Source organism: Cupressus sempervirens, chromosome 10, assembly GCF_028749045.1.
Source record: "Cupressus sempervirens isolate cs-2001-9-10 chromosome 10, ASM2874904v1, whole genome shotgun sequence".
Taxonomy (NCBI): domain Eukaryota; kingdom Viridiplantae; phylum Streptophyta; class Pinopsida; order Cupressales; family Cupressaceae; genus Cupressus; species Cupressus sempervirens.
The window spans coordinates 74,208,669-74,234,077 of NC_143127.1; the positions used below are offsets into that span (position 1 = coordinate 74,208,669).

The 25,409-nt window shown below is 38.4% G+C and overlaps 2 protein-coding genes across 3 annotated transcripts in view; both read left to right on the forward strand.

Annotated features, from left to right (window-relative positions):
* Positions 1-25,114, forward strand: part of LOC149532654 (uncharacterized) — a 30,152-nt gene extending 5,038 nt beyond the window's left edge. Inside the window, exons 3-5 of one of the 2 annotated variants that reach the window (XM_089807735.1) lie at positions 23,885-24,017; positions 24,170-24,481; positions 24,586-25,114. In XM_089807735.1, the coding sequence (XP_089663861.1) occupies positions 23,885-24,017; positions 24,170-24,481; positions 24,586-24,858 (718 nt within the window). In that variant the 3' untranslated portion in view covers positions 24,859-25,114. The remainder of the gene's footprint in view (positions 1-23,884; positions 24,018-24,169; positions 24,482-24,585) is intronic. The other variant, XM_089807736.1, reaches the window with a different exon arrangement.
* Positions 1,256-2,332, forward strand: LOC149532655 (uncharacterized). Its single transcript, XM_089807737.1, has 2 exons — positions 1,256-2,056; positions 2,164-2,332. The coding sequence occupies exons 1-2, from the start codon at positions 1,349-1,351 to the stop codon at positions 2,242-2,244; spliced, it is 789 nt and encodes a 262-aa protein (XP_089663863.1). The 5' UTR covers positions 1,256-1,348; the 3' UTR covers positions 2,245-2,332.
* Positions 25,115-25,409: the final 295 nt, after the last annotated feature.

Below are 25,409 nucleotides of genomic sequence, written 5' to 3' on the forward strand. Positions count from 1 at the left end.
TATGAACATATATCTAATTAGCAATTTCTTGCCATAGGGAAAGGTTCGAAATTAATGTCATCTACCTCTTCATCAATAGGCAACACCGAACAAAGAATGGAAACCAACTCCGATTCTCCTCTATGGAAGTATGTAGACATTATAAATCCCATTCCAGGAGGTGGTGCATTCCGTTGGAGATGTCGAGGATGTGATGTAGAAAGAAATAGTTCTTATTATCGTGTGGTAGGCCATCTATGTGGTTATGCTGGAAGAGGAGTCAAGAAATGCCCTGGCAAAAATGGTGTCCCTATACCAAATCACACCGTGTTAAAATATATTGAAGAGCATGAAGCAGCAGAAGAGAGAGAAAGACGCAGGGCAATAGAACTCGGTAGTAGTAGCAATAAAAGTAAAAAAGCTAAGGGAATGCAAGCCCCCTTAGATGTTATTGTATAAGACCACCCCTTCTTCAATTCTACAATGGACACTGACACCGAATCTATCCCCATTGTACACAAAAGAAAGGGGCCAATAGAAACTTCTTTTCAAAACAAGGCTCGGGAAATTGCTGACATTAAGGTGGGAAGATGCCTCTATACAAATGGGTTGTCTTTTAATGTTGTCCGCTCTCCGTTTTGGAAGGACATGTTGAGGGGTGCCAATGAAGCTCCAAAAGAGTATTGTGGCCCCGGGTATGAGAAAGTTCGCACCACCTTGTTGGATGATGAGGTCCAATGGGTTGAAAATCAATTGAAGCCCATAAGGGACTCATGGGTTGAGACAGGGGTGACAATTGTTTTAGATGGCTGGAAGGATTCTAGGAACCGTCCCTTGATCAATGTCCTTGCGGTGTCCCCTAAAGTGGCAATGTTTCTGAAAGCGGTGGATTGTGAGGGCAAAGTAAAAGATGGGCCATTTATTGCTGATATCTTAATTGAGGCCATTGAACAAGTGGGAGCAAGAAACGTTGTCCAAGTCATAACGGACAACACAAAGAATTGTAGAGCAGCAGGTTTGTTGGTTGAATCACGATATCCACATATCTTTTGGACACCTTGTGCAGTCCATTCACTCAATCTTATGCTAAAAAAGATTGGGAACCAAATTGAGTGGATCAAAACAATGTATGAAGAGGCTGACGACATACAAATGTTTGTCACAAACCACCACATGACTCAATCTCTTTTCAGGAACTACTCAAAATTGGAGCTATTGAAGGTAAATGAACTTGAACTCAAATTAGTAATTTAATTTTTAATATTTGACAATTTCTGATTTTTCATATTTTACTTGTGCAATTGCCAATGTGTATACTTTTCTTAGTTTTCTAAAATATGTATCTAATAGTTGTTTTTTGCTCTAATTTATGTCACAGGTTGCTGAGACCCGTTTTGCATCACATATAATCGTCTTAAGACGACTTGTGCAAGTGAAATATGCACTTCAAGGTATGGTAATCAGCAACAATTGGGGTGTATGGAAGCAAAAGAACACTGAAAGGGCAAACAAAATAAAGGATAGGCTATTGGCTGACTCATGGTGGGAACGTGTGGAATATCTCCTTAAGATCACCGAGCCCATTATGAGCATGCTTAGGTACACTGACATGGATAGGCCTTGCCTTGGAGAGATCTATGATGGCATAGACTCAATGATTGAGAAGATCAGGCAAGTTATAAATGAGCAGGAGCAAGATCCGCAAGAGACCTTTTTCAAACAAGTGCAAAAAATTATTAATGAAAGATGGAACAAAATGACCACTCCATTACATTTGCTTGCCTATGCCTTGACCCCCAAATACTATAGCTCACAATATTGTGATCTACTAGGAAGGTTGCCACCATATAGAGATATGGAAGTGTCTGAGGGGTACCAGGCAGCATTTAGAAGAATATTTCCTGATGATGATATAAGAGATCTAATCATGGATGAGTTCATAGCATTTGTCAATGCTACAGGTCTAAGTAATGATGCTCTTCGTCATCGGTTCAAGAAGCATGCTCATGGTTGGTGGTACCTCCATGGCCAAAAATTCCAAACATTGCAGCCCCTTGCAATCAAAGTTATATCACAAGTAAGTTTTATTTTATTTTTTAATTAGCTCACTTTATCTTCAAAAGAATTTTTTAATAAGATTGAATTAATTCCTTTTTAATTGCCTACCTTATGTTGTCTTTATAGGTTGCTAGTTCTTCTGCATCAGAAAGAAATTGGAGCACCTATTCTTTCATCCACTCGGTGAAGCGCAATAGGTTGCAATAAAAAAGAGCCGAGAACCTAGTATTTGTACATAACAACTTGCGCCTTCTTTCGCACAAGAGTCAAGAATACAAAGAAGGGGAGACAAAGAAATGGGATGTAGATGTAGAGATTGCGGACTTGGATGCTTCCACTGCTGCGCTTACAATTGATGATTTTGATGACTTTGATGTCAATACCATTGTTGATTCTGCTGCTGATCCCATTGGCCTTGGTGCAAGTAATAACATAGGCGAAGGAGGAGATGAAGAAGAAGATGAAGAAGAAGAAGATGAATATGAAGAAGATGAAGATGAAGAATGAAGAACTTAGAACTAGAAATTCAGAATTTTAATAGATTTTCATTCTATTAGTTACTGTTAAACATTGAACGTGAAACAATGACACTTGAACGTGAAACAATGACACCATTTTAAATGTTTTGAATCTTTCATCTTTGATGTTGAAGTTGATTGAATTATGTTACTATATGATGGTATGCTCACCATGATACATTGATATGTTATTGTTTATGCTGTTTTAAAGTTTTAAATGTGTTTATGGTACTATGCTACATTCTAATTTTAACTCATGCTTCGTAAAAATGTATATATATATATATATATATATTTTAAAAAAAAAAAATTTTTTTTTTACATGTTTTTGTACTAACGAACCCAAACGAACCCAAACCCCTTTCCAAAATTTCGTCGAACCAGCGAACCGGTTCTCGAACCCGAACCCAGAACCGAACCACGAACCGGCAACCTAGGTTATGCTCCAGCCACGTGTCCCAATTTCCAAATATTATAGCTGAAAGCAATATGCAACATAAATTCTAATCTCAGAGTCAATTGGCCTTCTCCATATGTGGCATCCAAAGATTTCTGAAAAAACTCAAATAATATATGGGTTGAACCAACTCAGAGTTCCAGATCTATTTAGACAATCAAAAATTTCAATAAGTAATGACCATCTTTTTGGCACAATGACACCAAATGCAGTGAGAAGGACCATGAAAACCTCTTTTTTTGAGGTTATTATCTTTAGAATACCGTTAAGACTTACTAACTGGAGAAGCGCATCCCATTTATAAGTACCATGGCACAAAATTGTATAGCCAGCATTGACCCCACTTGAAAATTGATTTAATTCTCCAATCAATAACGGGAAGGAAATTCCGGTTCCACAAAATTATATAGCCAGTATTTATTTAACTATCAGTTGAATGTGGGATCCAGATCTAAGTATTATCCTTATTTGAAGTAGGGATTCTTACCTTGTTAAGCTTCTCTTTGAGAAGAAGTTTCTGCTCCTCTGGAAAAAGGGAGGTTGTAAAAACATTTCCAAACATGATTTGTGACTCCACTAATTTCTGAAGAGATCCAACAATCCTTGACCAAAGTTCCCCAGAGAGCTGATGAAGAATACTGGCTTCTGCCAAGTGTGGAGAGGCATGGAGAGTTATCCTGAAATAAAGTCGTGTTCCATAATAGAAAATTTAAATATCCAATCAAATTATGAGAGGTTGAGATGAAACTCTTTATTGCCAAGCCCTTTTGCAAGGAATGGTGATTTCAAAAGAGATGAAGAACCTGTAGAGGCGCAATATTTACTTCTTAATACCCTCCTCCAAGACTTTGCTTGTTCTGTTAACATTCATGCTAGCTTAGCCCGTAAACCTAAATTTTGTAGCTCCAGACTCTTAATACATTCATCTTCTTAGGGTTTAAGATTGCACACATTCCCATTGAAGCAGAGTAAACTTCTTCTCAATAACATTTCCCTTCCATACAAAGTTTCTGTATGTCCGATATATTTTCTCAAGATGGTTTCTGGAACAAGAACAACATAAAACTTGTAAATCAGGAATGCCTGAATAGATACCGAAACTAACCCAATGTACCCAGACTAAGCCAACAGCTATTCCAATCTGAAAGTTTCCTCTGCATTTTTTCAATCAAATCTTGGCACGGAGGGAACCAATCCAAACCAGCAAAGAGTGGGATCCTGAGATAATAACATCTAAGGGAAATCTTTAGGTTCTTTGTATTAATGGATCACATAGAAAGGATTGCCTGGGAACTAATTGATAATCTTTCAGGACCTGCCAAATAGTCATTTAGGTGTCATCTACAAACTGTCAATGAGTGAGTGAGTCCATTTCCTCCAACCCTTTAATACCACTGAGAAGAGTCCACTTCACAAAGATCTAAGTTGGTGAAATGCCTTTGCCATAAGACTAAAACCGTGGGTAGAAGGGGGATCACTTTGCTTAAGAATTTGAGAGCAATCTACCTGGAGAATTTGAGAGGAATCTACCTGGACAGGCTTCAAAATGGGCAAGTAACTTAAAAAAAAGACCTGTCAATGCTACCACAAGCCTTAAAAAGATCCAATTTTGTTGATGTATGACAAATTTCTTATCAATTTTCAAGGAACAAAGGGTATGGGCTAGAATGATCCCACCTGTGACCCACCTATGACTTGTCTGTCATGGATGAAGCCACCTTGTTCTGGAAAATCAAGTATGGAATGAGCGGCTCTAGCCTTTCAGCTATCACCTTTAAAAATTAAAATGAATGTTTCAATGGTGTTGCATAGCGCTATAGATCTATAATCCGTTTAAGCAGAAGGTTTGAACTTTTTTCAGGATGTGTCAGGAAACTACATCTGAAATCCTTAATTACTTTACTGGAATATCTGAATTCATAAACTACTGCCATAAATCTTGCCCTAAAATGTCTCAAAGAGCATGAACAAATTCAGCTTGGAATTCATCAAAACCAGGAGCTTTGTCACCTTTCTTAATATCTTATTAGTTCTTTCTTGAAAGGTACAAAATACAGTTTGTTTTGGCCTTTGCTAGTCAGAATTTTTTTTCACACTTTGGTTGTTAGGGAATAATAAAAGATGACAAAAGAAGATGAATTGCTTCGATTCTCATCTTTGAAGGTTCATTGGTGAAAGGTCCTGAAGAATCTGAAATAAAGCTAATTTTATTGATATATTTCCCAGCAACCATAATCTGATGAGATGTTTTGGAGTTTCAATTACCTTATCTCTAGATTTTTGTCTTTAGAAGGTCCTCTCTTTTCTATAGTAAGATTTGATTGGGAGGAGAGCTCTTGGATGGAGACAGCAGTCAGAGGACAATATGTATGTGTGCAATTGTTTTTTCAAATGAGGCCTTTTCAACAAAAGTGTCTCCAAACTCACTCTTCCAATTTGTAAGGTATGATTTAACATGTTCCAGCTTGAGACATATCCAATCCATCAGACTGAGCAACTGTTCCACCACTTCTCCATCAGACCATTGAATTCTGGGTTGAGCAATGACATGTATCCAAACCTATGTTCCACAGTGTTTGGGGATGGAGACAACAGGCTGAGGGCAATTTTGGGGGACATCAATATGTATGTATTTAAATATGTCATGAATATAAATATTAAAAATAGAAAAACTCGCCTGTTGAGGGGATGTTGAGGATGTCTGGCTGTCCCTGAGATTGTTGAGGGATGTCTCTGATGGCTCCGACTGTCATTGGGACAGCCAAATGTCCCAGTGGTGTTTACTACTTTTGCAACACATTGTGTAAACATATCAAAGCTTTGAGTATTTTGGAGCCACCACCTACCTTGCCCAAGATGTTATAGGAAACTGGGATGCGGCCTGAAGGCAGACTTAAAGTTGAAGGGACAGTAATCTGGCAAAGAATCCAATTGAATTTCAAGCAAGATGCGGAAATGGTCAGAAGTAGAGATTAAGAATAGATAATTCAAACAATCACTGTTTGACAAGCCCTTCTGAGTAAACAAGAAATCAATCAAGCTGTTCAGCAATGTTACAAAATCCTCTTCTCTGATTGTTCCACTAGAAAATACTAGGCATCAGAAACAAATAAAAAAGGAATGTTGATCTACAAAACCTTTAGAATTTGATTCTTATTTTCTTGTCTTGCTACAATCACCTCTTTTATCCATATGTCCAGAGATCACATTGAAGTCTCCACCTAGCAGAATGTGTGCCCAATTGAAGAACTTAAAGAGATTGATACCTCCTTTAGCTCTCATTTTTTTAAGTGTGAATCAGGCGAGTACACATTTAAACATTAGTTGTGCATATTCTTCTGACAACATTTAAACTCAGTTGAAATCCATATAACAGAAGAAGCTATAAGCCGGACATTTAAAATAGTGGGTTCCAAAGTACACAAAACCACCAGTTCACCCTCCGAATCAACTGCTAAGTATTTCCACCTTGGCCAAGAACAAGACATAAAGCCTAAAGGCCATAGGTTATTGGCTGAGAGCTTGGTCTTCTGTATGAAACCAGATAAGGATCACTTTATTTCAACTGACGCTTAAGAAAACATCTCTTGTTAGGGGGGTTAAATCCTCCAACATTCATGATAAATACCTTCATATTTCCACTGGTGGAATCTTTCTGTTCTGATGTGTGAGAGAGCCATCAATGGATTGTTTAGAGCCACCATCAAGGCTTTCTTCATATTCTCTAAACTTACACTTCCTTTCATGTTTTAATGTAATCATCTTACTATACTGAATCCAGAGGAAGGATTGACTGCTTCAATCCTCCCAAACTATCCAAACTTTCTTCAACTCCTGTTTCAGTGCTCCATAAGGATTAAAAGCTTTTGTAATTGACTTTAAGATGACCATCCTCTTCGAAATCCTCCAAAAGTATATCTGGATTGACTTGGGGAGCTCCCATCTCTACAGTTGACTGATACGGAGCTTCCAGTACTTGAAAATGAGAGCTTTCTTTCTCTGGAGAAGCCAACACTGGAGCAGAACATGGAAGACCTCAAGGACCTGCATCAGAAACCAATTCAGAATACTTAACTAACATTGGAAAAAGAGAGGTTCATATTCAAATCCAGAAAGATGTCAAAATCCTGCCTGTTCTTGATCTGTGCATAGACAACGTGAGACAATTTCAGAGATAACGGATCTACTTCAACTGGTTCACTCAGACATTATCTTATGTTTTCCTAAATCCCCAAACTCTAGAATTAAAAGCTAGATCATACTATTTAACTCACAACTCCGACATAGCTTACAAAGGAGCACAATACACCAGATTCAGTTACGCTTACAAAGGAGCACAATACACCAGATTCAGCTACCAGTATTTCAAATCTATATTTATTCCATTGAGACCAACTGGTCAAAATTTCGGAAACTTTCCAAACATCCATAGTTGATGGAAGAATCCCTTTTATATAAAGCCTTCATTGAACAAGAGAATTCTGCCAGCAGCTCAGAAGACGTAGATGTCTGCCTCCATACTTGCAGCACACAAATATACAGCAGGATACTCCCCTGAAATTTCCTGGATTTTCTGCACTGGCGATGCCTGAAATCTCCAATGAACTGGAGATTCCTGAACCCTCCAAGGTCAAAAATTCTGTAACACGAGTTGCCAGACAGAAAATGGATAGTACTTTCCCAGAGCTGTTGACAACTTGACACTACCATGCAGAGGAAGAAATGGCATGTTTCTTTGCTATGACACAGTAGAATCTTTTCTCGGAAATTTTGAAATACCCAGACTCTGCAGGCAAGGCCTGCTCATTATACTGACATTAATGTCTCTGTGATGCATTGCCTTATTTTTGCTTTGATAATCTTTATTAAACTGCTCCACTATTGCCAATGTATATCCATTTCCTTTTCAAGAATTCATGATGATATCTCTGCGTCAGTGTAGTATATGATTGCAATGTTCAAATCTGTTTGAGAAAGTTGGCTATACTGTCCCAATTAAACTCGTCATGTTTCCCCATGTAATTATTGTAGCAACAACAATCATGCAGACATAACAGGCTTGTTTGTCAGGACTTAGGAGAGCCGAGTAACTCTTTTGAGGGATTGATTTTGATTGTGAAAAATTTAGAGAAAAAACTTTTCCAACACGGGATAAAAGTAGCGTGAAAGAGAGCAAAATAGAGCAAAGTATTTTTCTTGAACTCCCATTTGGTTTGAAACACTATAAAAAGTTGGAAGAATTGATGAATTGTAACTTGAATGCGCTCTACACTAATTTGAATTAATAACAATTAGCAACTGCAAATAAATCGATATATGTTGCGAGAATCTCTGAGGATAGATTGAATTTGAAACTTTAGAGGTGACATAAACTGAAATCAAAATGGCATTGGTTGGTGCTTGTAAAACTGTTCCTTAGGTCATAGTTTGTTTCCTAAGGTGTGGTAATTTAAAGGCAGCAATAAGGGCATGATGGAAGATGGCAAAGTACAGCAATGTTGATCTTCTCCAACTTCCATTTGGTTTGAAACACCATAAAAATGGAAGGAATAATTGTTTATACACTGGAATATAGGCCACACCAGTTTGAATCAATAATAATTACTAATTAGCGATTGTGTAGTTAGTGTATAATGCCTATTATAATGTTTCATTAATATGGTTAATCAAACTATGTATTCATTGTTTGTTGGTTTGGATGGTTGTACAAGTATGTTAGTTGATGGTTGTGTTTCCCTTGGAATTTGGTTCTTTCAAATGGATTTTGTACCATCAATTAAAACCATTATCACTTCCTAGGGTGACCTATTCACACTTCTCAAAGTTTACTCAGGGACTCTCAGTATTTTGTCTCACCTCATCTAGTTGAGGCATGTGTACTCACTTAGTCCATACACACTTTCCCCTTACTCACACTTGTCAAAAGTGTGCTCATAAGTGTTTCATTATTGGAGGATTTGTCACTTGTTTCCTACTTGTTAGCCATAGTTTAGTCATTAATAATAAGACTTTATGTTTTGAATTGTTATGGCAATATAAGTACAAATGGTTCTTGGACAATTGTTGGAAGTTATTGGAAATAATGGTATGCTCAATCCACCGTCAAGTACTTTATATGTGTAAGACTGACATTGAGAATGGGTTACTTTTGGTGCAAACACTACATGAAATAAAAGATATATCAATTTGCCAGCATTATGTGCAATGTGTTAAAAGATAAATCAGTTGTCTATGCATGTTCTGGTTGAATCTTTATTTACTTTGTACACAAAACTAGATATCTTGGAAGGAGTAAACATTTTGGCATTATTGCCTGATCCAATCTGTAGCTTTAAGGAAGGCTAAAAGGTAGAATAATGGCCATACCTTTGATCAACATGTGCTAGTGATTGACAACGATGGAGAGGACACAAAAGAGACTTGAATAGATCAGTTGACGGAGGTCTTGTTTCACTCATGGGAAGTCTTAGTTGATTAGCATGTGTAGTGAGAGGCTCAGGAGAGAGTGGTCTTGACTGACACAATACTGTCAAATTCACGGGGAACACTCTAGTGTATAATCCTTAGGGAAGCCTTCTATGGTTGTTGGCTTGCAACTTGATTGAATTCCAAGAACAACAAGAGGAGAGCCAAGAAGAGCAACACAAAAAAAATCTTTACAACAATACGAGGACAAGATCTAAAGGGAGAAGTGTTTGAAATAAACAGATGTTGAATCTTTGGACAAATTCTTTAATTAATGTAGCTCAAACAAGGACAAGAGAGAAAGAAGAAGGGAGAGAAGGAGAAGCATCTGTGAGAAAATATCTTCGAATTAGGGGGTAGAGTGAGGGATCGGTTTCAACTGATATGTATATATATATATATATATGTATATATATATATATATGTATATATATATATGTATATATATACATATATACATATATACATACATACATATATATATGTGTGTGTGTGTGTATATATGCGAAATCGGTACAAAATCACATTCTCATGTAGAGTGTCGATGACTAGAAAAAAAATAGTAAATTGTTTCTACAAAACTAGAAGTAAATACATCATTACAATTATATTTTCCTCTAAGAATTTACCTTGGGGCAAAATAACACCAAGATCAAGAAGCTCAAGCACTAGCGCAATATGGACCAATAATGAATGATCAGAATAACAATAATGAGAATATCATATGTGTACATACACACTATAAGTGCCTGTATATAAAGGCATCTAGAATGACTAGGAGTCAACAAAGTGATAAACCTTACAACTAAGCACATGTCCACCAAGAGTGGATTATCCTCCATTGAGCACAGGAGTTAGTGTGATGATGAGAGGATAAGTTTACATAGGTGTATCTCGTAAAGAGATGTTGTAGACACCATGTGCTTAATTAGAGTGCGGACAACTGTGTTGTCTACATGACAACTCAGATGAATATGCAAACTCCTATGTTGTCAACAAGACAACTCATATAACTACGCATACTCCTAGGTGTCTATATGGTAAATAATAAAATAATGCATTTAACCTAAGTAAACTTAAGTAAAGTGTAGTATTAATTAAGTATTTATACTAACACTTCCTCTTTCTATCTCTACTAGCAAATAAGGGAGAGGATCTAGTCCTCTAGTCCTCTAAGTGAAACCTTGCATTGGGTGTGATTGTGCCTCCTCGCTCAGTATCTTTGTTGACTCCCTCTCTATCCTGGATGTATCTCCTTCTGCCTCTGGCATTGGCTACTCATTGTCCTCCTTAATGTCATCCAATGTGAGATCCAATACACCTCCTCCTGAATGGCTCATGTCTCCAAATTAGTGATGTCATCTTGTATAAACAATGAAGGCTGCTCCTGTGCCATCCAATCAAGGTAAGGATCTATATTGTCCAAATCAATTGGACCAAATACTACTTCTTGGGTCTTTTATGTGCAACTTAAGATTATATTGCACATAAACAAGGTTATTGAGGCATTTTTGGGCTAACTTGTTTCTCTTCTTTGTGTGGATGGACTCAAATAAGCTCCAATTGCGCTCACAATGGCACACAATTTTGAGAGCAAATTGCTTTAGATTGGGGCTATTTCCACCCCAACTTTGCCACAAGGAATCTACAAAATAAAATATTAAGAAGCTATAAAGCATTGAGATATGCGAAAACATAATTTATCAAATGGAAAAATTGCAAATGTTTTACAATTTACTTGGGGTTTGCGTGCCTCTTGCTTTATTTGCTAGCTTAGAAGAGAATTAAATACCCCTTGATTTTACACAGATTTGTTGATTGATCTGAATAAAGTTTCTTTGTGCAACACCAGATTTCCTCTAAATGCATAAAGAGAGGTCCTCTATGATCTCTCCATTAGGATTTGAAAAGGTTTCATCATGCTTGAAACAAAAGAAAGTGAATTAAGTCTTAGTATACAACCTAAAAAAAAAAGTGAAATCTAGTCTTAGTATACAACCTAAAAAAACAAAATGAAACCTAGTCTCAATAAAATTGAAGTGAATCATCATACTTGAAATGGGGGTTGAGGAAGTACCCTGCTTGTATGAATGGGTTGGTGGAGCCAATTGTTCCACCTCCTATCAATAATCTCCCAAATATGATCAAAATTGAGTGTATCCCCCCTGAATGAATTTGCCGACTGAGGTACCTATAAAATTGTAAGGGGCGCTCCCTGTTGTTTCTATAGGCCTTTAATAGGGGGAGTCAGCTCCAAACTAGAGATCTCCGTACGCCGGCCTTAAAATATAGGGCTGCCCAAAGCACGCACAGAGTGCAGTTACAGGACCTTTGCATTAATCGGTCTACTTGAGCTCAGGTTTGTCCCAGTTGGCTCGGTACGTACAACTGGGCTGGCAGACGATGGATCGAATTTATGGTTCTCCGAGGCCACGACGATGGTTCAAAGAATCACGATGATGACGATAGATATGGATACGCCCCCCCTGTAGTAATTTTTAATAGATTCTTTGGCCCTATCCATTGCCTCTTAAAAACATGTGAAGAACCTCCTTATAGCAATATCGTGAGAATGCTCGAAATAACAGAATACAAAGTGATAGCAGAACTCAGAATGAATCTACTGATCGCAGGCCACTTCGAGGGGGTAACCTCCTTTGAGCAAGCTCAATACAATAAATTCGTCCGTGCCCATCAAGGGCCTCAACCTATTCTTATATACTGAGTACGATCTAGAAAAGTAATACTACCTATGCATGTGGGATAATAAAATATACTCACCGGACGACTTACAAAGCATATGCGTCCAACAACACTACTCTAACAAAATAAACAGAAGGAACACACAGGTTCCTAACATCCCCTCTCCCTTAGAAAAAAGCTTTGTCCTCAAAGCTTAAGGTGTGGAAATTGTTGTTAAATCTGAAGAAGGGGTTCCCAGGTAGCATCCTCTGGTTGCATGCCATGCCACTAAATCAAGACCTCAGAGATGGAGCGAGAGCGAAGCTGGCGAGTGCGCTGGTCAATGATTGCCACCGGCTCCAGGATAATGGATCCTTCCGTATCCATTTCAGGGAGAGTAGTTTGTGCTCTGACAGTGGTACCCAGAACTTTCTTTAGACAAGAAACATGAAAGACTGGATGAATGCGGGAAGAAGGAGGAAGTTCCAGTTTATAAGCAACTGAACCAATCTTCTGCAGAACCTTATAAGGCCCATAAAATTTTGGGGCCAGCTTATGACGCCCTTTCAGCTTTAGGGAGGATTGTTTGTATGGCTGTAGACGAAGAAAAACCATATCCCCAACTTGAAATGAGCGCTCAGAACGGTGTTGATCTACTTGCTGTTTCATCCGATTACGGGCCATGTGAAGATTATCTTGTAAGGTACGAAGAATCTGATCCCTGCTGCGGAGAACTATGTCAACTGCCTGGACTGGTGAGCTGTTGGGAGTGTAGGGAAGGAGCACTGGAGGTGCCTGACCATAGACTGCTTCATATGGAGTCATTTTAGAGGCAGTGTGGTAAGAGGTATTGTACCACCATTCAGCTAAAGGGAGCCACTTGGCCCACTGATGTTGCTGTTCGGAAGTGAAGCAACGAAGATAAGTTTCCAAGCATTTATTGACAATTTCAGTTTGACCATCAGTTTGTGGGTGATAGCCCGAACTCATCTTCAGTTTGGTGCCAGTTTTCTGAAACAGTTCAGTCCAAAAATGACTGGTAAAAGTTGCATCACGATCAGAGACAATGGAAGAAGGGAGTCCATGAAGACGAAATATCTGGTCCATGAAGATTTGTGCAACAGAGGAGGCAGTATAGGGGTGGCTGAGGGCACAAAAATGACTATATTTCGAGAGACGATCAACCACAACCAAGATCACTGTCTTGCCACCGGATTTAGGAAGCCCTTCAATGAAATCCATAGAAATATTAGTCCAAATCCGTGTAGGGATGGGCAATGGTTCGAGCAAGCCAGGAAGGAGGGTCGTTTCACCCTTGTGGCGTTGGCAAGTATCACATTCAGCCACCATCTGTTGAATCGTCTGTTTCATCCCTTTCCAAAAGAAGTTTCTCCTTGCTCGCTCATAAGTTTTGAGGAAGCCTGAGTGCCCTGCTGAAGGAGAAGCATGGAGTTCATAAAAAATAGCCTGATGTAGAGCTGGGTTCTGAGGAAGCACTAGCCGACCCTTGTATCGAAGAGAAGCACCATCCCAAGAGTAATGTGGTATAGCAGAAGGATTATTGGCTAGCTGGTGAATGATTTGAGATAAAGAAGAGTCACTGTCATAGCCCTGCTGAACAGACGCTAACCAATTGGGAATGGGCATAGAAATAGCGGAAAGGGAAGCTTGATTATCAAATGTGCGAGAAAGAGCATCTGCCACAATATTCTCCTTACCCTTCTTGTAGGTGATCTCATAATCATACCCCATGAGTTTGCTGACCCATTTCTGTTGTGTAGGAGAGGATACTCGTTGTTCCAGGAAGTATTTCAGACTTTGGTGATCGGTTCTGATGCAAAAATGACTCCCTAAGAGGTATGGCCGCCACTTCTGTACAGCATGCAAAATAGCCATCATTTCTTTTTCATAAGTAGAGAGGGCTAGATTCTTACCAGAGAGGGCTTTGCTAGTGAACGCAATAGGATGGTCATCTTGCAGGAGAACAGCACCCAATCCATTGCCGCAAGCATCACTCTCAATAGTGAAGGGTTTGGAAAAATCTGGCATCGCGAGAATAGGTGTACTGCACATAGCCTGTTTCAATTGTTCAAATGCAGTCTCAGCAACAGGGGTCCAGGAGAAGGCATCCTTTTTTAACAGAGCTGTCAATGGTGCTGCAATTTTCCCGTAATCTTTGACAAACTTGCGGTAGTAGCCAGTCAACCCCAAAAAACCCCGAAGGCTCTTGAGAGTTTTAGGATGCGGCCAAGTTTTCATGGCATCTATTTTTGTAGGATCCACCCGCACTCCATGGTGTGCAACAATATGCCCGAGATACTCCACTTCCTCCTGGCCAAACACACATTTAGATAGTTTTGCACAGAGTTGATGATCAGAGAGAAGTTGCAAGACAAGCTCCAGATGATGGAGATGCTCAGCCCAAGTTTTGCTATATATGAGGATATCATCAAAGAAGACCAGAATGAATTTCCGGAGGTATGGTCGAAATATGTTATTCATCACTGCCTGAAATGTTGAAGGAGCATTCGTGAGGCCAAAGGGCATGACTAAAAATTCATAGTGACCATCATGTGTGCGGAAGGCAGTTTTAGGTATATCCTCCTTATTAACCCGAATTTGATGATACTCAGAACGAAGATCTAACTTGGAGAAAAAATGAGCCCCATGAAGTTCATCAAGAAGTTCATCAACAACTGGAATGGGAAACTTGTCCTTTATAGTGAGATGATTAAGTGCTCGGAAATCAATGCAGAGTCGCCATGACCCATCTTTTTTGCGAACAAGCAGAACTGGAGAAGAAAAGGAACTGGTACTAGGGCGAATAATACCTTGCTTCAGTAAGTCACGGACAAGTATCTCGATTTCGGTCTTCTGATGAAATGGGTAGCGGTAGGGCCTGATGTTGGGCGGAACGCTGCCAGGAAGGAGCTGAATACGGTGGTCCTCTGGACGAGAAGGAGGTAATCCCACAGGTTCAGCAAATACACCAGAATACTTGTCCAAAATGTGTTGGAGATCGGCAGGAGTGCTAGAGACTGCTGATGGCTGCATCTGAATGGAATGGAGCTGAGCGATGACACCATGTGAATTCTTCTTAAGAAGTTTTTCCATACGGTGTGAACTGATGATGCTGAGAGACCCTGGTTGTAAGCCTTTCAAAGTGTGTTGGTGCCCCTCGGCTGAAAACTGCATCCAAAGTTCAGCAAAATCCCAGAGAATGGGGCCAAGAGTGCGTAACCATTGGGCACCCAAAACCACATCACAGCCACCTAAGGGTAAGGCAAACATGTCAGAGCGCATGTTATAATCTCCAATAGAGAGACGCACATTGCGACATTTCCCTTTACAAGGTAAAGTGCCCCCATTGGCAATCATGACTTCAAAGCTAGAGTAGGGATGGATAAAGCAATCAGCCTGTTTGGCTATTCGTGGGTCAATGAAGTTATGAGTGCTACCAGAATCAATGAGTATAGTAAGAGGGATCTTCTTGAAGAAACCCTGGACCCGCATGGTTTGTGGAGTAGTGACTCCTGCCAAAGCATGGACAGATATCTCTGGTGGAGCTTCTGGTGAAGGAGGTTCAGGCTGGTGAGGCTCAACCTCATCATCCACTGTTTCCTGAGCATCTACATATTCTTCCAGTTCCGGTGGAGAATCCACATCCAAGAGATAGAGCTTTTGCTGAACACATCTATGGCCCCGAGACCATTTCTCATCACAATTATAACAAAGCCCTTTGTCTCGCTTGACTCGCATCTCTGTTTCAGACAAGTGCTTGATCGGAGTAGTTCTGGGAGCTGGTATGACTGGAGGGTTGTGAGAACTTGTATTTCTGAATGGAACAAAATTAGATCTGGAGCGTTGTAGAGCACTAATCTTGTCTTCCGCTAACTTAGCCAACCCAAGGGCTTCCATCATTGTAGTAGGTCGAAACATTTTGACTTCTGAGCGAAGTGCATCCTTCAGACCACTGACAAAACAACTACGGAAGAATTCATCAGACAAGCCCTCTGTGTAATTAGCTAATTTTTCAAACTCTGTCTGGTATTCTCTTACAGTGCATGTTTGACGCAGTTTAGTGAGTGCTCCTGTGAAATCATCAAAGGAACTAGGGCCAAAGCGCTCCAAAATGAGGGTGCACAATTCTCTCCACGTTGGGCCTACATTAGCCTTGATGTACCAACGGAACCATTGAAGAGCTTCATGTTCCAAATGAAAAGATGCAAGGGAGACTTTGTGGTTATCCAAAGTATTATGCAAGCTGAAATACTGCTCTGCCCTATAGATCCATCCAGTCGGATCAGAACCATCGAAGCGTGGAAAATCAAGCTTTGGTCCACGGAAATTGCCAGAAGAGGACCCAGTATCTCCTGAATGGTTTCGGCTCATGGCTGACTGCTGAAAGTTAAGACCCAGAATTTTGTCATCCAGATCTTGAAGTTTGGTTTTGAGGGATGCAATTTCCTCTTCCATGATTTTTGCTCCTGTACGCGTAACAACCATAAAGCAAGGTTTTTTTTTTTTTTTTTTTTTTTTTTTTTTTTTTGTTTTTTTCGAACAGTCGACTTAGAAAAATTCACTCACAGACAGAACAACTGAAAAGAGTTATTGCAATAACAAGAGATATTAGAAGTGAGAGGAACCTGAAGGCCACGACAGAAAAAAAAATTTGATGTAATTTCCACCCAGCGAGCCCAAGAGAGTGCTCTGATACCAGATGTGAAGAACCTCCTTATAGCAATATCGTGAGAATGCTCGAAATAACAGAATACAAAGTGATAGCAGAACTCAGAATGAATCTACTGATCGCAGGCCACTTCGAGGGGGTAACCTCCTTTGAGCAAGCTCAATACAATAAATTCGTCCGTGCCCATCAAGGGCCTCAACCTATTCTTATATACTGAGTACGATCTAGAAAAGTAATACTACCTATGCATGTGGGATAATAAAATATACTCACGGGACGACTTACAAAGCATATGCGTCCAACAACACTACTCTAACAAAATAAACAGAAGGAACACACAGGTTCCTAACAAAACACCCTAGTGTGGTTTGATCCCCATCAACTAAGCACATAAGTCTAACCAGAGGGCTCTTACACCTATAATTGAAAATTGAAAAATACAAATAAGTTTACAAAAAGATTAATTATGAAGTTACTAATGTAGTAAGTTACAAATTAAATAATGAGAGACTTGAATTAAGAATAACTAAAAATTAATGTTTTGAAGCTCCCTTCACAGTCTTAGTAGCCTTGACCAAAAAAATTTGGTCAAAGATTATGAACGATACAACCTCACCTTCACACTTCTTTGAATAACTTGAGTCAAGCCATGGTGGACTCACAATGTCAAGAAAATTGTTGCAGGCATTGTGACAACTGATCTCACCAAATATCTCCTTTTAGTGAATTGTCTCATCAAATTTAGAACCCAAGGGTGATTATAGATATTCTTTGTCACTCGCCTTGCATCTCCATAATTGAAATCACCCAATAAGGTCAAGGAGATGTGCTGCACAAGGTCAAGGAGATGGGCTGCACAAGGTGTCCAAAAAAAGAGTGCCTCTCTTGGAGGATTCTACCTAACATATTAATAAAAAATCAATAATTAGTTTCCAACTTTCCATATTTTACATCAAATCTAAACTAATAAATAACATTTTACAATATTTAATGATAATTATATGCAACAAAATAATTTAAAATTACTTGCTGCCACATATGTTGCTGCATTATCTGTGATGATTTGCATCGCATTCTCTATTGCTACCTCCATGATAACATTCCCCAACATTAATGCCAATGTTTTTGCATTTTTCACTATGTTGGAGGCATCAGTAGATTTCCAAAACACCACATTAACTTTGCAAGCAACCAAAAAATTAATAATATTCGTATTCTTCCCATTTGCCCACCCATTACATAGAGTGGCGCAGCCATATTTACTCCACTCTTTTTTTTGGTTCCTCCACCACTTCTCTTGCCCTATCAATCACATAAATGACCAACCTACATAGTCAAAGTGAAATCAAGTCTCAATACACAATTTTGATTTAATAAAGAAGAAATAATAATTAAAATTAAAAAATGAACTCAAGTGGATACTGATGATTTACTATCCTTCTACTCAAATCCTTGCGAGAAGGGTCCTTGTACCCTTTTCCCAAAACTGTCATTGCAGTCATCAAATTCAGGCAATAGGGACTCTCAGCAACACTCAATGGGAGATTGTTGAAATGCCAAAAATCAACACATGCAATATGAGTTTTCTCACATGCCTCTTTCGTCCATCTAGTGGCCTCTAATGATAGTTGTGATTGGGTGTGTTCCTGTGCACAAAATAACTGCCTACCCTTGATGCTGATGCCTGTGAAGAACTAGGTACTCTAACAGAGGAAGTAAAAGCTGTAAAAGAGGAGACACTTTGTTTGCAAATCTGCACGCCATGAAGAGAGCCTACTATGTTCTCAAGTGCTTCTTCTTCTTCAATGTCAATAGGAGCACCTTGGGTTTTTGCTATGGCCTGTCCTCATAGCTAATCTTCCCCTCTTCCCATGCAATTTTTCCTTTTCACCAGCTACAAGTAGGGCATTAATAAATCCTTTTTATATTTTCCATTATTTTTGTCACAAGTATTTGTATCATGCTCCCTAATGCCTGCAATGTGGTATTTGAGGTGGTCTACGTCTCCAAAAATTACTCACACCTTATGCAAATCACCTTCCCAGGCATCATTTGATGCTTCACAGGCATACCTCCATGCCTTACCCCTAACATCTTCAGACCGGGTGCCTATATATCCTGAGGGGCATGGTGTTAGTGGCCACATTTCATCTAGTTTGCCATGCTGATTTAATGGTTAATTGCTGCACTACACATAGAAATTTAAAACACGATAATTTTTAGAAAAAAACAATTAAACAAAGTTGGAAACTATCTAAATTATTTTGAATATTTTTAGACATCATTCAGAGTAAAAAAAATTTACACAAATTGTTAGGGTTTGTTATTTAAAATTAACTATTTCTTCTTCAAAAATTGGTGATAGATTCAACAAAACTTGTCAAAAATGATGTTGAATCTTCTTTTAACGATTCAAAATTATTTCCAACTTACTTAGGAATGATTTTGAATTTATTTAGATGCAATAGAAAAAGAATAATAAGTTTTTAAAAGACATAAAATATTAAAAGTAAACTCAACAAAGCTACCTGGGAATGTGGTTTTTATTGCAAAACCGGTTGAAATCCGCCTTAAATACACTTGAGTCTGCCTCCAATACTTTGCAATAACCCAACAAAGGCTTGGAAGACTACTTTCCTGCTCCACTCACACGTCAAGTCACTGCAAACAACAAACAGAATTAAAAACTGGCCTTTTTGTGTTTAAAAGTTGGAATTGGTGTGTGGGTGAGTTTCTTTTTTCAAGTTTTTGCAGTTGAGTTTTTCTGGAGAGTTTTTGGCTGAATAACTCGCAGGGCTGAAATACTCGATGATTAACTGGCAAGTTTGCCATCTATGATATGAATGATACCATAAAATAAAGGGGGTTTTATGGTTGAATGATAGGCACAATTGTGTAGTTACGAAAGCCCTAGTGTGGGTGGTTTTGAGATCTCGTACAAAGCTGGAACCAGCAAGAAAAAAAATTGCAAGAATGTATGGCCACTTCCAGTAGTAAGAAGAAAATAATAGGAAAGGTGTGTACAATGGTGTAGTCACGAAGACCCTAGCGTGAGTAGTTATGAGATCAAGGACAAAGATGGAAACAACAAAAAATAATATTGCAACTATGGCCACTTCAAGTAGTAAGAAGAAAATATGGAAGGTTCAAAAGGGTGAATTAGTGACTATGCAAACCCTTACATTCAAGTGTGTTGGTAGTGTGTGTAGAGCATGGTGGAAAAGCACTCTAGACAACCACACGGTGAAGGACTCGCTGAGAAAGTCCAGGTTTTTTAATATAAATATATAATCGTAGGGAGTTTGAACGAGTATTGCAGTCTATGGTTGCGAGATATGATAACCATACCAACAAGTCTACAATTAGGGATTTTGACCATATAATGATGGTGGCATTTGAGCCTACAGAATACACAATATTTGGTGTGTTAAAGTTTTATTTGTCAATGAAACCCTCATAAGAAATGTCCTTACTATTGCTTAATTTGGTACGTAGGCCTGACCTTTCCCAACAAAAATGGAGTAGGCTGTGGAACAATAACAACAATTGGGGGATTAAGAAATCCTTTATTGTCTCCCTTGAGTGGAAATGCATTATGAATTTAGTGACGAATTAGTTCAGGGGAGCCAGTAGGGCATCAAAAATTGCCATTTGGATGGTTAAATTGATGGGTGACCTTATAAATGAAAGGGTATACAATTGGGGACATGTACTTTCAAAACACATGAAGTAATTTTTTCATCTCAGATATAAAACATTCTGCATGCCACACCTTGCTATTGCATTGTTCTCAAAAGCCTTGAGGGGATAGGTAAACACTAGTCCAATGGAGGAAATTTGTACCAGTTAGTGGAGTGGAGCCAAGTAAACTATGTATTATTGGATGTATTTCAACACTTACTATTGGCGGAGGAACAAAACCCTCCCAAAAGAGAGGCCCATGCAAGAGGTCACTGTGAGTATAGAGGAAGAAGATGCGGGCAATGAAAGAAGAAGAGGGATATAATGGCACTCTCTTCCTTAGAGAGTGAGAGTGGTTCCTCATTGCATTGTATCGAGTAGGTAGTGCAAAGATAGAGGAAATGGTTGAAGGGGAGAGTGAAGCAATTAGAGGGATGCATGAGGCGGTTGGAGAGGAGAGCGAGTAAGGAGCCATTGGAAAGAGCATTGTACTAGAGAGGATCGCATTAGTGCTAAATGGTCTATAGTGCCAAATATTGTGTTCACTTTAACACAACTCTCACCTACCACACATTTGGTCGCAACTAAGGGCACATAGGGTGGCGCCAACCATTATTTGCATCGCGCCCTCATGAGGAGTTGAGCATGCTACTCCCATAGCATCGATGGTTGCACCTTTCATTGGAAATGTTACCCCCATGAGTGAGGTTGTCATCCCTACCACGAAAGGTTCAACTCCTACAATCAAAGGAATAATCCACACAATTGAGGACATGACCCGTATGGCCAAAGGTCTGGGCATTGCGATTGGGCATGCAAAAGAGGAGGATACCACACTAGTACACTAGGAAACATGAGATTTTGATGATGAAGACATGGCAAATGAGGACACGAGGAGATGGATGAGCAAAGACAAAGTCATTAATAATGATACTTTATGTTTTAGGTTGTTATGGCAATACAATTACAACTGTTTCTCAGATAGTTGTAGGAAGTTATAGAAACTAACGGATGATATGCTCAACCAATCGTCGAGTGCTATATGTATGTAAGATAGGCACCGAAAACGGGTTATAAAGTCCTGCCTCCATTAGCTTGCTTATACATGCAAGCCTACTATGTACACACCATTCATCCTTGATAATAGCATTTGGCTTCTTATGTGCACATAATTTATGGAGTTCTCTTTTGCCTTATGATCTTGGAAATCACATGACTTGTATACATAAAGATATATTTCTACTCCTGTATTTGGCATGCATTATTAATTCTGTTTATTATTTCAATTATTCGTTGTCTCAGAGAGGAGAGTAAAAAAGCCTGCATATACATTGGCTACAAGCAACATGATAATTGCTGATTGCCAAAGTGTGGTGGAGAGAATCACTGAATACAGATGGAAATTTGAAACTTCTAAGGTGAGATAAACTGAAATCAAAATGGCACTCGTTGCAGCTTGTAAAGCTGCCTTTCAGCAGGATTTTGTTTCCTTTAGTGTTAGGAAATTAAAGACAGCAGTAACAAGTGCAGCATGGAAGATGCCAAATAATGTAACCCAACTCCCATCTAGTTTGAAGCACTATAAAGGAGGAATGAATGATGGTTTTTAAAGTGGAAAAGAGGTTACATCAGTTTGAATCAGTAATTGTTGAAGTATGGCGGTAAGAACCAGTGATGCCAAAGGGCAATTTGAAAATTTCATGGTGCGAAAAACATAAATGGCACTCATTGCAGCTCGTATAGCAATTCTTTTGGTAATGTTTTAGTATTTTTTTGTCTATGGTGGTGACAATTGAAAGATCACAGCGTTATTTTAATCATGGAAAAAAAACCTTTGTGCTCTAATAGCATTTTAGCATCTGAAATGTTCACCCATGTTGATTCGTGGCTCTGCAATCATTCAAGAAGCAGGAAACTTTGCAAGTTAAACAAAGTCTACCTTGTCGTGTCAAAGATTACAATTTTGAATTAAGGTGGCAACCTCTATAATAATTTCTTTTACCTCTCCAAATTGGTAATAAATCTGTGATGTGCAATTGTAAATTATTTCTATGTTCTATTGGACAATTTGAGTTCTTAAAGTTGAAAGGAAAGACAATTTTCTCTCTATCTCATTCCATATGGCAGCATTTGGTTGAATAAGCATAAAAAAATACTATCCAAGATTAAAAGCTTTTCACTGTTTTGTTGTGATAGCAGTGCGATTTTGTCAACTATTACAATTTCTTGCACCTTAAACTGTTGTAGAACCTACAGAACATGTTTTCTCAACATGGTTTAATGTTGCTTTGCAATACTAGAATTGTGATCCATTCCTAATATTTCATGCTAAATGAGTAGTCCAAGCTTGCTATAGCTTTTTGGAAAAGGGGCCTCATCAAATCCTTATGTTTCAAGCATTTGGCTTTGTAATGTATACATAAGCTAACTAATCTCTCCTATGTGTTCCATCTTATTTTCAGTAGATGACTAATTGCATTGTGTATGAGAAGATGATTTATGTTGTGAATTTATTATATTTTGCATAGCAGCGTGAATCGCCTTGAAATCGCCTGAATCGCCGATTTGGCAATTCGATTCATGGTTCCTGATTTTTTTTTGAACTGGTGAACCAGATCAGTGATTTCATCGCATGAATCGCTGATTCATGCAAAAAATTGCCAAAATTACCTTTGTGAATCACAAAAAATTGCCAAAATCAGCTACAATTTACATTTTATGTGTAATGTTACGTAAGTGATGGATTTATCATTTATGTTCTGTGTTTATGTATGTTAGCTTCTATTTGATGATGTTGTAGTGTGTTTAAATTATATTCAATAAAGGGTGCATAAAATAAGTTTTAAATTGTTAAAATCTCTAAATTTCAAGGGGTTTTTAAATTTGCCGATTCGTTGCTGATTCAATTCAGATTCATGGCCGATAGGCAATTCGATTCAGCCTTGCCAATTCCGATCCGATTCTGATTCTTGTTATTTTGATATTTTTAAGGATGGATATCCATTTTGTTCTCCACAGAATTCTTTCTTACCTTTTCAACTGTCTTTTTGGTTTGCTGCATTATGTTGTCCTGAAGAAGCAAATATACAGTTGTAGTATTTTTATTTTCTTAATAATGTTGGATGTCTTTCTTCGGCATTTTGAGCATTTTGATTCTGTCAGTTATTGTTTGGTACTGCTATTTTATGTTAGAAACTTTTGAAAGCTACTTGTGTTGAGTTTTGATTTACCTTAGAATGTGGGTCAGTGAGGGCTAAATTCAGTATAAAGAATGGTTTACTTTGTTTCTGATTATCCTGTATTATATCTACTCCCAATATCTTTTAAAATATTCTGCTAATGGCATATACTCAGAAGACCGTGCTCAAACTCAAAGTGGAGAGAAATGACTGGGAGTGGAATATTTAATAGCGAGAATCCAAATGATGCATCTGATTCTGTGAACCACAAGTCTACTCCAGACCAGGCTGCTATAAAACATTACCAGGTACTGGGATGGTACAATTTTGATCAGATGTATCTAAAATGTTTATTTCTTTTTCTTCCTTTATAGATTTATTTGAGTTTAGAACAAGAAAAGTGAAGACATTTAAATACCTGCACTCTCTTATATAGTTACCTTGTACAAATATTGTGTAGCAAGCTGCAGGAATAATAAGTCAAATATCTTTTGGCTCCGATGAAAGCGTTTCACCCAAGAAGCCAGCATCTTTAACAGAAGTGGCGAAACAGAAAGAGCTCAGTGGGAATCTGGAGACAGCTTCTGACATGCATGTCAGGAAACAGATCTCTGAGGCCAAATCAAAGGAACTAAGTGGTCATGATATTTTTGGCCCTCCATCAGAGGTGCTACCTAGGTCCTTAAACCGCAATAGGGAGCGTAAGGAAGAAGCAAATGAAAGTAATGAACCAGCACAACGAAATGTCCGAACGTCTGTAAAGGTTTCTAATGTAAGGACTCGTATATTTGCTTTTGTGATGCAAATAAATGTTGCATTTTTCTGGAAGCCAAATCATATTTCACTTTTTTACTTATATTTGACATACATATGCAGCCTGCTGGAGGTCATAGCAGAATTATCTTTGGTCAGGAGACTACACCCAAGACTATTAAAAAGGTGCATGACCAGAAGGTTGCTGAATTGACTGGCAACAACATTTTCAATGGAGATCCTCCATCAAACTCTGCTGAGAAGTCTCTGAGTAGAGCAAAGTTGAGAGAGATGAGTGGAAGTGATATTTTTGCTGATGGAAAGGCAGAAAATAGAGATTGTTTAGGTGGTGTCAGAAAGCCACCAGGAGGGGAAAGCAGCATTTCACTGGTGTAAAGTAAATGCTGGTAACATAAAATCAGTAAGTCTAACGTTGATTGACTAAGCTATTGGATTCTCCTTTCTTATTTGGGGCAGGTCAATAGCTTGAAATATAGACTTCTATGTTTTATGTCATAACGAATTCAGAACAGCATCACAACATTGTGTGATATGGATTGAGTTATTTGAGTATTTGGAACATTATGACTTGTACATGTTATATTGATTTGGTATATCGAGACTGCAAAATTAGGTTGGTCAAGTTGATTAACAGTTCTTGTTGCATTAATACTTTCAAAACATATTTGACCAAAACCTGAAATTGCTCTTTCAGGCACTGTAATTTTACTAGTTCATTCTGTTTTTTTTTTGTTTACTTCATCTGGATTAGAAAAAAAACTATCTCTTTTTTTTCTTTCCGTTGTTATAAATACATGATGTTTATTCTTATCCATGCTTTTACTAAATCATTAAATTTCTTTGATCTTTTTTCTAAGTAATTATAGAACAGCTGCAAAAGTATGTTTACAGTGATAGCATATGGTTATGACTTCATTCCTTTGGAG

Bases quoted from the DNA above. Each gene is read 5' to 3' on its own strand.
- LOC149532655 (XM_089807737.1), top strand. From the start codon at position 1,349: ATGTCACAGGTTGCTGAGACCCGTTTTGCATCACATATAATCGTCTTA. The intron at 2,057-2,163 runs GTAAGTTTTATT...TTGTCTTTATAG, and splicing joins CAATCAAAGTTATATCACAA to GTTGCTAGTTCTTCTGCATC.